The sequence below is a fragment of the Panthera leo genome, chromosome C1, assembly GCF_018350215.1.
Source record: "Panthera leo isolate Ple1 chromosome C1, P.leo_Ple1_pat1.1, whole genome shotgun sequence".
Taxonomy (NCBI): domain Eukaryota; kingdom Metazoa; phylum Chordata; class Mammalia; order Carnivora; family Felidae; genus Panthera; species Panthera leo.
The window spans coordinates 210,698,953-210,712,148 of NC_056686.1; the positions used below are offsets into that span (position 1 = coordinate 210,698,953).

General features: G+C 42.1%; 1 protein-coding gene across 1 annotated transcript in view; it reads right to left on the reverse strand.

Annotated features, from left to right (window-relative positions):
• DNER (delta/notch like EGF repeat containing) overlaps positions 1-13,196 on the reverse strand; it is a 316,552-nt gene that overhangs the window by 12,880 nt on the left and 290,476 nt on the right. Inside the window, exon 11 of the mRNA XM_042950397.1 lies at positions 4,668-4,799. Within this exon, the coding sequence (XP_042806331.1) occupies positions 4,668-4,799 (132 nt within the window). The remainder of the gene's footprint in view (positions 1-4,667; positions 4,800-13,196) is intronic.

Below are 13,196 nucleotides of genomic sequence, written 5' to 3' on the forward strand. Positions count from 1 at the left end.
GTGAGGGACAAGGGGAGATTAAAAAAAAAAGAAGAAGAAACAAAGAAAGTGGAATGGTGATTGCCAGGGCTGGGGGAAGGGGTCACAGGGAGTTAGGGCTTAATGGGGACAGAGTTTTGGTTTTTCAAGATGAAAAGCGTTACAAAGATGGATGGTAGTAAGGGCTGCACAACAGTATGAATGTACTTGATATCACTGAACCATACACTTGGAAACGATTAAGATAGTTAATTTCATGTTATGTGTATTTTGCCACAATAAAAATAACTGGAAAAATTAAAAAGAAAAAAGACCATATACTTTTAGAAAACAAAAAGAATGGGCACCTGAGTGGCTCAGCTGGTTAAGCATCTGACTCTTGATCTCAGCTCAGGTCATGGTCTCACAGTTCATGAGTTCAAACCCCACATCGGGCTCTGCACTGACAGTGTGGAGACTGCCTGGGATTCTGTCTCTCCCTCTCTCTGCCCCTTCCCCGCCTGCACTCTCTCTTGCTCTCTCAAAATAAATAAATGAGCTTAAAAACAAAAAGGAAATAAAAGGTGCTTCTGGCTGCATATAAGGAAAGGGTTTGATGGGCTAGATTGGAAGCCACGTGGTGTTAAAACAATGAGGTAGATCTGCATAAACCAACATGGACAAATATTCTATATATTACAAATATCAATATATTGTTAATCATAAAAGCAAGATGCTGAACAGTATGTATAGAATAGTTCCATTTTTATGGGAGGAAAAAAAAGGACTTACAATATTGACCGAATGCATCTCGAAAAATAAACAATAAATGGCTAATAATTGTTACATTTGGGGAGTGAAGCAGAGGTCTGGATGAGAAGGAAGGTTAATTTTATTTTTTAAAATATCCTGGTTTATACAAAAATGAGAACCAAAGAACCCAACCAACATAGCCATGTGATGAGTTTCTTTAACCATTATGAAATTCCATGCATTTTGGGGAGGAGGATCCCAAGAGGGTCCCCTCTTCCCTCGGTTCCCAGAGCAGCCTGTACAAAACCTACAGAAACCCCACCACCTACGATGAGCCACCCTTGGATTATGATGAGCTCCTGAAGGCAGGGGCTGCTTTATTAACCTTTATGTCCTGGGTGTAGTGTTCAGTGTCGATAGTAAGAGGCCCTTGATTATTAGTTGAATTATAAATCCAGGATGGCCTGTTTGCCTATTTGTAGAATATCATTAATTTAATAGTTGAGGCAGAGATTCAATTGTTCAATGCACTTACCTGTCCAACTGTCAGTCAGCAAGATTAACTGTAACGCTAACTGTAGAAACCTCACAGTTCCTACACAGGTGACACAAAACACCACTATATAAACATTTATAGGAATTATGGTTTTTTAGACCTTGATTCTAGGAAGGCAAAATTTTTATTAAAATCCAAAGCCAAAATTGTTATCCGTCTCAGGTGGCAAGAGTCGAGAGCAGACAAATTTCACTAGGTTGTTTTGGTACTTTCCGGAACTTAAGGTTTGCATTTGCTTCAGGGTACATATAAAACACAACAACTATTTAAATGATCCTTTTAGATAGTTCTGGGTCAGTTTTCTTGGTGGTTTTGATCAATCTTTGTGGTCTGCTAGATTTTTACTCCTTATTACTGACTAGGGGACAGATAATAACTCTAAAGGGGCGAGTTTCTAGGTTAATCGATGTGTAGCGAAGGAGAAAGTTGTGCTAAAATCTGAAAGGCGAGCACTCCAGGCATAGGGCGGCAGATAGGTAAAGGCCTTGAAGGCAGGAATGAACTTGACCTATCCGAGGAAGTGAAAGCAGGATGATGTGGCTGAAGCAGAATGAGCAAGGGAGGGAGGCAGGCGACGTGGCCTCCAGAGGCAGAAGTGAGGCTGATGGGAAGCTCCCGGACCACCTCTGACAACTCACAGGCCTCCCTGCTATGGAGCCTATGTGGGCTATGATTCTCCCTCTTCTCTGCGTACATCTGAGCTTTCCTGTTGAGATCTACCCATCCGACCTTGCACCATCCAGATACCCTCCTCTTGGTTTCTGGACACTTGAGAAGATCACAGATAATTCAGCGTGAGAAAGGGACCTCAAAGGGATGGGACCTGAAGCCTCTTGCATCTTCCCTGGCCGCTCTACTTCCACTCCTGGTCCTTAGATCCATCCATTTGATTCAGACCCAGTTCTCTAGACACTGGCCATCAGCTACATGTCACAGCAAACCTCAAATGCACATTTTTCATTCTGACCTTCAGGTCAAGGATGGAAGCATCCAACACTGGAACCCAGCTGAGCCTAATCTGCGATGACACTGATTTTAGCGCCTTTGGTCTAATGGAGAGGCGGAAATGAGATCACCAAATGCAAAGTGCTATTCTGGGCAAACGGGGAGCCCAAGTGTGGACCAAGATGTCTGATGGGCCCTCTTGCATCCAGCCACTCAGTGTGGCCCATGCCCTTGGCACTCATCATCCAAAAAGACAGTTGCCGAAGGTTGGTCCTCCCAAGGAGTAGTTCACGGTACATGAGCCACAGTAAACTAGCATTTATTTAGTGCCTACTGCATTGCAGAAATCTGCACATATTTGCCTCCTTTGATCCTCACAGCATTTCCCCATCACTGTCTTGTAAGGTGAGAATGATGAGACTCCATGAGATACATTTGCTTGTCCAGGCTACACAGCTAGAGTATGGTGGACCTTGAATTTGAAGTCAACTTTTACACTTTTCATTTTCCATTCTTGTATATCTTTTGCCTATATTATCATCACTGGAATGAAGTAAAATTTAGATTTTTTATAATTATAGGACTTCACTGAAAGCTTCTTGAGGGCATCTCGTGTGTCCCTGACTTCTTATCCATACTTTCTTATATACTTATCTTCATAATTAAGATTTAAAAGTTATAGGAGTACCTGGGTGGCTCAGTTGGTTAAGCATCTGACTCTTGGCTTTGGCTCAGGTCGTGATCTACGGTTCATGAGTTCGAGTCCCCCCCCCCCCCCTCCGGCCCCCGTCTCCCTCTGTCTCTCTCTCTCAAAATAAATAAGTAAACTTTTTAAAAAAAAGATTTAAAAGTTGTAAGTAGATATTATTCTGCCCTAAGGCACAAAATTTGTCATTTCTAACAGAATTACCAAATTTTAGAAGGAAATCTGGCCCCAGTTTACTGATAAGTAAACTGAATGTCAGCATGATTCGATGCAGCCACACAATCAGTGTTATGCCAGGGGAAGAACCAAGGTCCTGCTGACCTAAGTCTGGGATGCTTTCCACCAGACTGGACTTAACATCTTATACCTACTCTTGCCTTAACATCCTACACCAGCTCATAGCCATTAGCATCCCTTTCTATATCTTTCCTCAGCACAAGAGTATTTCCCACCCATCTTCGGCAAGGCCAGTTGGTCCTAAGACCACGCTGTCTAGGGGTGCTTAGGAAAGTTGGTGACGGAGAGACCTAAAAATAACTACCTTCTTTCCCTCTCAGTCTCTCAACCAAAAGCAAAGACAAAGAGTGAGCTGGTAGGAGCCCCAATAATATTACCAGTCACACTGATACCGAAGAATGTGACCTTCCTCCTCAGACACATGAAGAATGAGACAGGCCCATGCAGCCACAGGCAGTGCTGGCCCCCCTTGGAGAGCTTATTCTTGAAACACAGAATAGAGGAAGAGAGGTAACCAGCAGCCAGCCCTGGAAGGAGACAGACAGACAGACAGACAAATGGGGCTATCTCTATATATTTGTCTCCTTCCAAACTCACACAATAGATGAACTATCTCTACCTGAAGAAAAGATGGGGAGGGATGAGAGAGCCCAGGGGGGAGCTTTTATGGAAGATCCACTGTCCCGATGAATTTCAATTAGAAGAAAATACGTCTCATAGTTGAATTTTTAGCAGTTTCCAAAACAATGGAAAACCCAACAGACACATTATTTTAAAAAAAATTTTTAATGTTTCTATTTGAGAAAGAGATAGAAGTGGAGGGGCAGAAAGAGAGAGGGAGAGAGAGCATCCTAAACAGGTTCTATGCTGTCAGCACAGAGCCCAATGCACAGCTTGAACTCACAAGCCTTGAGATCATGACCTGAGCCAAAATCAAGAGTCGGATGCTTAACCGACTGAGCCGCCTGGGGGTCCCGCAGATACATTATTTTAATACATATCTTGATTATGACATTTTCAAACTTCTGGGAGCTCATCTTTAGAGAACAATTTGCTCTCAGCAGCTCAAAATATTTTTTCGGGTTTTCTTTTACCCTCGTCCTCACTGGACTATTCTCCAGGCAACCGAAGGAACCTAATACGTTTGAAGACACTTGAAGACATAAATGCAAAGTGAATTTATATTCTGTGTCCTTTTTCATGTTTTTAACACAAAGCCTCTGTTTTCTGATACGATTCGAATGCTTCTCAGTTAGGCACATTTTTGGCTGTCTGAGCAGCAGTGAACTCTGGATGACATCTGCACATTCGTATCCCAGTAGAAAGGCTGGGTTCAGGCTCAGGAAGGAAGGGGGAGGGACAGAAAGCAATGAGCAAAGGTACTCCTCTGGGACTGGCGTCAGCCCTCTGGCCCCACTGCTCATCTGCGGGTGACGGAGGCCACCTGGACACGGTCAGTATCCTCTTGGTGCTAAATGAAAATGTGATGTTAAAAACAGCAGAAATACTTACGGATCTCGCAGTTTGCACCCACCCAGCCGTGTGGGCAGTGGCAGGTATAACCGTTGGGCTGGTCCAGGCAAGTGCCAGCATGGTGGCAGGGGTTACTGTCACATTCATTTATGTCGATGTCACACTCCTCACCTACAGAGAGAAAGAAAAGTAGCAATGGGACAGCTGGCTACACTACCAACTTTGTCACTTCCCTTCTCTGGCAAAGCGGAGATTGAGGCTGGGACCATGGTCTCCAGCAATGGAGCCCAATTTGCCGTGTATATAAAGTGCAGAATCGTCCCCAAATTCCAGACAAGGGGCCTTCTGCTTAAATAAGAGTAAAAAAAAAAGAAAAGAAAAGAAAATAGCACTGGTAGAAAGAATCTCCTGTAGTCAAATGGTTAACTGAGGCTGATTCTCATCTCTGAATACACCTTTTGAGGTTTACTGGAAAAGTGGACTGAGGTTCCTGATTTTATTTAAGAAGTCTATTTTATTTTGAATTTCATCAGCTGACTCCTCTTATTTATTTTTCTGAAACTCCAGAAAGCCGAAAACTCACAGTTATGATTTCTTTCTTTTTTTTTTTTTTTTTTTTTTTTTTTGTAGCCAAGTGTTTGAGAGTGAGTATGGACACGTGACTATTTTCTGGATAGTTCTAGGGCACAGCTGTGTGCCTAGCCAAAGTCATTTATGAAAACTCACTTCACTTTCCAAATCCCTGGCTGTGTTTCTGGGAATGATTGAAATGCACAAGATGAACATCAGCTCCCCCTTTAAGAAAAGACAGTTCTGAGGTCCACTTTAGCCTACCTCTGACACAATCTTCTCCGGGAAGTGTGGCCCCAGGAAAGCCACGTTCATTCCAGTCCGCCTTTCCCCTCATGATGAAAAACATGATCTGGAGCTCCTGACCCTGCCTAGACCAGACACTTTGGGACATCCTTGACCCCATTAGCGAGAGCTTGGTTTAAACCAACAAACCAGAACATGGGCTGATGTCACTGGTCCAAACACCAGCTTACAGGAAATAGCTTGTTATCACAAGTTACACAAACAAGGCCGTCGTCACTGATTTTAAGCTATACTACAAGTCAATACAAAATGGGTATGCGTTTCAGACTGAAAGGCATCTCATCAGATGAATGGAAGGGGATACTTCCAATTGAGGCAACCTTTCTTAAAAGTTTGGAAATGAGAAAAAGAAAATTTCAAAATGTATCTCTATTTGCTTAGGTACATGTAAAACGTGGTAGTCAGGGGCGTCTGGGTGGCTTAGTCCGTTAAGCATCTGACTTTGGCTTAGGTCATGATCTCACGGTCCATGAGTTCGAGTCCTGCATCGGGCTCTGTGCCGCCAGCTCGGAGCCTGGAGCCTGCTTCGGACTCTGTGTCTCCCTCTCTCTCTCTGCCCCTCCCCTGTTCATGCTCTGTCTCTATCTCAAAAATAAATAAACATTAAAAAATTTCAAAAAAAGTGGTAGTCAAAAAAACAAAACAAATTAAGAAAAAAAAAACCCCTGTAGTCATAGCATTTATGACTGCTACAGTCATAGAGTAGAGCAAAGGAGCAAAATCAAATATTTTGTCCGTTTTCAAAGGCAATGTTTCAATGTACACTTGGGTAATTACTTCCAGGCTTACTTAATTAGTATTACTCTTCTATCTGCTACTGGTTTACCTCACATTTATAAACCCACCGTATGTCACTCCCAGCCCATTTCAGAGGAGGAATCTCACATTGAAATATGTCATGTCTGTTTCATTTCACACTTGCTTCTTACCTGGCATCTGATGGTTTTATTTTTAAATAAGTAAAATCTGTCGAATAAAACATTTACTACTTCAAGGCCCTGCTAGGTTGATTATAATTCAGTAGTGTCTAAGTGAATTTGTTTCCTGCAATAAATACAGTCATTTACATCAATAGGAAAGACATGAAATTGATTGCCTCTCACTAACCTATTTCAAAGGTTGTCTTTCTATTAATGGGGCAATCGCTCTGGGTGGAAAAGGGCATAGACTGAACGATTACAACCGGCATTACGTGGTAGGCTAGTTGAGGAGACACATAAACAAGAACGTGCTGAGAAACATTAAAAGGATTAGATCAAAGGCTTTCACAAATATATACCTCAGTATTACTTTCCCACCATTTAGGAAGACAAGCTTAATTGAGGTATTTATTAGACAATAGCTGTCTTTAGCTCTGTTACCTTTGCAGCTGTAGCTGCAGAAACAGCCCGGCTTCATGCTTTTACCACATCACAAAACTCAAAAGCTCCACTCCACTCCACAAGTCCAATGTCAGTGCCAAACCCTTCTAATCCCCTAAATTCTGGGAAGTCCTAGAGGTAGTCTGGCCCATCCATTCTTCCTCGGGTCCAGAGCTTTTTGGACCAGGGAGGTGAATGCCAAATCCAGGGTCCTGATCCAGATAAATGGTAAATGCCAAATCCAGACTAGTCCTGATGCATGTATTGGTTCTTGAATCTCCAGGGGGCGTTAATGTAGTTGGGAGAGGTCCAAGATCCCTAGATTAGTCTCCTCCTGGGACCCACTAGATTGGAAGGATTGGATAGGAATAGAGAATGGCAGGGGAAAATAGAACGAACTGTTAGATATCAATGAAATATCGAAGACCCAGATCCAAAGGACTGGGCCCCAGAAAGAATCTCAAGCCTATCCCAGTCTGGATTTCTTCACCCCAGTGTCCTCAGAGCAAAACTGGGGATTAAATGATACTAGCTAATGATATAAACTCCATTCCAGTCTAGGGCCCAAATAGCCAGCAGCTACTTTCACAGCATATGTGTTCTGGCCAAACCCTGGAGGGACACATCTTGCGCAGGTATCTTTAGATTACTCTAATGGCCTATCTTACAGACTGATGTACCCACGCTTCTAGTTGAATCAGCTATCCCCCCACCTGGCTCTCAGCTGGAGGCCTTCACCACATCATAGGCTGGCAGTAGGAATGTGGGGTGATTTTGATGATGGAGCCCCTCAAGAAAAATTTTTGGGAGTCAAGGAAGACTCCCAAACATGACTGCTCTTCTCTGCCTTACAGTGATCATGCTTTCTGATGCTAGTCTTAAGCAAAGTATTTGAAGATTCACTATGAATTATAGAGAGCAACTTTGGTGTATATATATTCATTTGTATGTAAATCATTTCTATTTCCCCATAGTAAGAGCATTATGTTTTTATATGCACATCACCACCCCGCCATTCCATTGAAGCAATATGCATTCTGACTTCTATTAGAAGAGCTCTTAGTATATTCTATAACCTTTCCTTACTCATAGTTGACTTAATAAATCTTTATGCTTTTGCTGGCTTGAGCCAGATGACTTTTTTGTTGACTCGCTTACTTTTTTTTTTTTTTATTTGAGTTGGGGAAAAATCAATTACTTTTAAATCACTGTTGTGCTTGAATAACATTTGTAAAGAGAATACATAATGAAATTTCTACTTGACTAAAGCTGGAAATCATAGTCTGAACTTTAAGTCTTTTACAATTGCTTTCCAATCTACTACTTTCTAAGAGGCAGTCTACAGCAGGCATCAGATTTGATAGTACTTATGCAAAGTTACAAGTGTACTGTTTAATTCTGTATGCTTTACTCAGATAAATTAAAGTGAAAGAAAAAAAAAGTCACTGCTACCAGTAAACCCTTAGATTAATACAGCCCACACTGAATCAGATCAATAAAAATTATTATAATCATAATACCTAGTATTAAATACAGAGCTACTGTGAAATACCTGTGAAGTACTAAATATAGAGCTACTGTGTGCCAGGCACTGGTCTGGGTACTTTAACTATAAATCCTTTGTGCTTCACAGGTATTTTATTCCAGATGAAATGAATATCAAAAATTATTTGGGGGGCGCCTGGGTGGCTCAGTCATTTAAGCGCCCGGCTCTTGGTTCTGGCTCAGGTCATGATCTCACGGTTTCGTGAGTTCGAGCCCTGCGTCGGGCTCTGCACTGACAGCATGGAGCCTGCTTCGAGTTCTCTCTCTCTCCTTCTCTCTCTGCCTCTCCCCCACTTGTGTTGTCCCTGTTCTCTCTCAAAATGAATAAATAAACTTATAAAAAATTAAATAAAACAAATAAAAATTATTTGGAACTTCTTCTGCCGCGATGGGGTAACTGAAGCCTCTCTTGGCCTTCCGCTGTAAAGTGGATGAAACATACATATTTCAGGAAAAACACTTTAACACATTAGACAACAGGCAGGGCAGGACTGTGACTGCGAGAGAAGGCCAACAAACCAGCTGAGTACCAGAATCGTCCTGGCTTTCTGCCTGGAGCCCATTTAGAACACAGTGTTTCGCTGAACTGAGGAGAACCAGAGTTTGTGGAGGACAAGGTAGCTGCCATTTGTAGGACAGACTCCAAAGAAGACAGAGCCGGTCAGAAAAAGAGCATCAGAAATACGCCGCGTCCCCTCGAGTGTGCTGCTGAGTACTGTGCGTGAGGAGGTTGGAGCGCCACAGGCCCAGCAAACGAGATGAGAGACGAACGGTTCCCAGAGCCCACGGAGGACTGCGAAGTAAGTGTTCAAAGTCTCACGAGTCAGAAGGCAGGTATTTCGCCGATCACCCAGTGCTTCAGTGAGGGAACGGTCACACCTCAGTACCGGGGCGCGACTATCCCTAGAGACATGGCAACCGCAGATCGACTCCCCAAAATAAAATAAAAAACAAAACACTTGAAAGGATCCATCAGGCCAGCAAGTAACTTACCTACCTGCCAGAGAAAAAGGCCAGCGCATAAAAAAGAAACACAATAAACCCAGTCACTCAATTTAACTCACAAAGACCATCCATCCACACAACGACCACTAGCTGTGCCAAGAAATAGGAATACGTGGCCCGTAACCAGAAGAAGTATCAATCCAGAGACACAGATGCAGAAATAACAGATGACAGCGAGTAAACACGGGATTTGCTCAAGACAGAAAACACGAACGAAATGAGGACAAAAATGAAAGATATAAAAAAGAACAAAATGGAACTTCTAGATATGAAAAATACAATATTTGGACTTAAAAACAAAACTGAATGGTTTTCATAGTAATTTAGACTCTGCAGAGTGAACCAGTATACTTCACAACAGCAACAGAAGCTAAACACACTGCAGCTCAGGGAAAAAAAAATTATGTTAAACTGAACGAGACTCAGCGACCTATTGTGCAATGTTAAGTAGTCTAACAGATGTAACTGGAGTCCCAGGAAAGGGGAGTGAGGCAGAAAATAATATTTGGTGGAATGGCTAAAAAATTTTCCAAATTTGATGAAAGTATAAAACCACAGACCCAAGAATTACAACAAACCCCAAGCAGGATAAATACCAACAAAATCACACTAAGGGGGTGCCTGGCTGGCTCAGCCAGTATGGCATGTGGCTTTTGATCTCAGGGTCATGAGTTCAAGCCCCATGTTGGGTGTGGAGCCTGCTTTTTAAAAAAAAAAAAAAAATCACACCAAGGAACATCGCGATCAATTTGTTTAATGCCAGTAATCAAGGAAAAATTCTAAAAACAGCCAGGATGAGACTTTTTCCAAAATGGTGAAGCAAAAACATTTTTTCTACTCCTCCAACGAAGTACAAGCAAAAACCCTTAACATGATATAGAAAACAAACAAGAGGAGACCCTGAGGAGTCAGGAGACAGAAGGGCTGGGAAACTCAGGACCCAAGGAACAACATGGCAGTGAGCTCCCGAGCTTTCTTTCAGCTTCATATCCTCCAGACTGGATGCCGGAGTAGCCAGAAACCCAGAAGTGCCCAAAAGTGTGTGGGAAGAAAAGCCCCAACTACTTAGCACACTTACAAATACTCCACGGATCACAGAGAAAATCTAAAGGCACCTAAACCAAATTAAATGACAATGAAATAGGACATAAAATTTGTAGGACACAGCCAAAGAACTGTTGGCAGGAGAATTTATGGCATTAAATACACACATTAGAAATGAGGAGGGGCCTCAAATCAATAATCTAAGGTCCCACCCAAAAACAACCTAGAGAGAAAAGAGCAAAATAAACCCGAACCACCAACTCCCTAAGATAAATGTGACATTGCATTGTGTGTTTAATTATACAAGGACTGGCCTACTTCATTGCACGCAGTCAATTAGGGAGCTTTTGAGCTCGAGAGTAAGTTTTGCTAAAATGAAAGAGTATTTGGTTCCGGGGTAGCAAGTCAAAGAGGGCAGGCAGTTCTTTTTAAGGGGGAGAGAAGGCACTATGATAAACAAAGGTAAATAAGATTCTGTACTGTAAGACCTCTTAGAGCCTGTGGTTCCCAGACACCCTTTATGAATCTCCACATAGCATGTACCATGTCCCAAATTTGGCCACAGATGCTTTTTCCAAGAAGCATCTCATGGGACGAGTGTCCTGTAAAACATATTAACAGCACAGCTCTCCAAACAACTTTGGGAACCATTCTGTGGTCCTCTGCAGCCAGAACAGGGTTCTGGCTTAACAGGCTGAATAGAAATAGACATTCGTTGTTTCCAAAGACCAATTAGAGTGACGCTGGAGACTCCTTCATGGAAGGGTCCTACCGCTCCCTGTGATCGGGGTGAGTACGGTGAAGAAGTCCTAGGGGTCGGAGGGAGGGGTGTGGGGAGCAGAGGAGACCAGGAGGCAGGAGACGGAGGGAAGGACGCTGCTGAGAAGCTCCTGACGTGGTGTTCGGGAACCAACGAGGGCAGGGCGGGAAGCACCGGATGGTGCCAGACTGCCGGGTTCTTGGCAATCACACTGAGGGCTTTCATCTTTTTCTAAAAACCAATGAAATGCCAACAGGCAACGTATAAGTGGGCAGCAAAGGGATTAGATTTTCATTTCAGGAGATCTCCACAGCGTGGAGGATGTGTTAGGGGTGAAGGTAACGGGGCGTGGGGAGACCGGCGAGGGGGGCTGTGCTAGTGTGGGCAGGAGGTGAAGGCAGCCTGGCGTCAGCTCCAGGAAGTGAGATCTAAGAGGTTCTAGGATTCTTTGGTGGTTGGCCACAGGTAAGGGAGAAGAGGAAGAGGGTGCCAAATGATTCCCTGGTTTCTGGCCGGAACAACTTGAGGTGCTGGTAATACCACTTAATGAGGTAGCCAACATTCAAAGAAGGCAAGGAGAAGAAAATCTATAAGCTCAAGGTGCCTTTGAGAGACACCCAAGAGCGAGCGCTGACTAGGCAGTCGGAGACTTGCTCCATTTTCTGGAGAAAAGATTGCATTTTGTCTCCCATAAGATCACAAATGGATTAAAGATTTGCAGGCACAGAATTAACTCGTACATTATCAGGATAATATAGGAGAATGTTTATAAGATCTTGACGGGTGGGTCTTTGTAACATGAAAGTACAGGAGAAAAGAAAGCGAAGGAAAATATCGAGATTTAATGGTATGAAAATAAAATATGGTATGTGAAAACAAAACACTTTTTATATATTTAAAAGACAAATGGCAGTAGAAAAATACTTGCACCCTATGGAATATAAAATGTCATATACTTATTATAAAGGGCTATTGCAAATTAAGAATAAAGATTAACATAAATGTTAACTAACTGGAATTAAAATAAATACTTAAAGTAAAAGAAATTAAGGAAGGAAAGAAGGAGGGAGGGAGGGAAGGAGGGAGGAAGGAGGATTTACATAAATCATCTGGTAGAAAAGCAAAGAAAGGTATGAATAGGGAGTTTGTAAAAGAAGAAACACAAATGATCATTTAGAAGTATCAAATGGTATTCAATTTCATTATGAATCAAAGACCTGAAAATTAAGACAACACTTAAATGGCATTTTGGGCCACAGAACGACAATTCTCAGTATATGTGTGAAGACAAGAAAATAGGTATTCATGTATACTCTTGGTAGGAGTGAATTTGGTACGCTTTTTCTGAAGAGCAATATGGAAATACATACATATTCTGCTGGGCCCTGGGACTCCATATCTGGGAAATTAGCTCAAAGAAATAATCAGGCAAATACACAAAGAACTACATACATGGATTCTCACTGCAATGCTGTTTATAATGAGAAGTTCTCAACTCCCCAAGAGCTGAATTGGTGGTGAGTTAGAAAAAAACCAACATTTTATATAACGGGCTAGAGGGCAGCCATTAGAAGTGATAAGACAGAAGGATATTTCTTCAGGTGGAAACATTTATGATTTACATTTATTTTTAAGCGAGAAGTTGGTTATAATATAGTATGAGCAACATGATTCCTTTTACATTCAAATATATATGCATATACACTATACACTATCTGTTATATGCACAGACCTTCAGGAAAGTCTCTGGATATATGTATTAAGATATTAACAATGGTTATCTCCAAGCAGGCAGTGTTAAGTGTTTTTTCCTACAGTCCTGTATTTTCTAATCTTTCCTCCATGCTTTTTATTATTTGTGAGATAAAAATGTCTGGAAAAAAACCCAGAATGCTTCCCCAATATTATTTTTGCATCCATTGATGAGTATAAATGTCTGTGTGTGTTTATAAACCAGTCAGCAAAACAAAACCATCT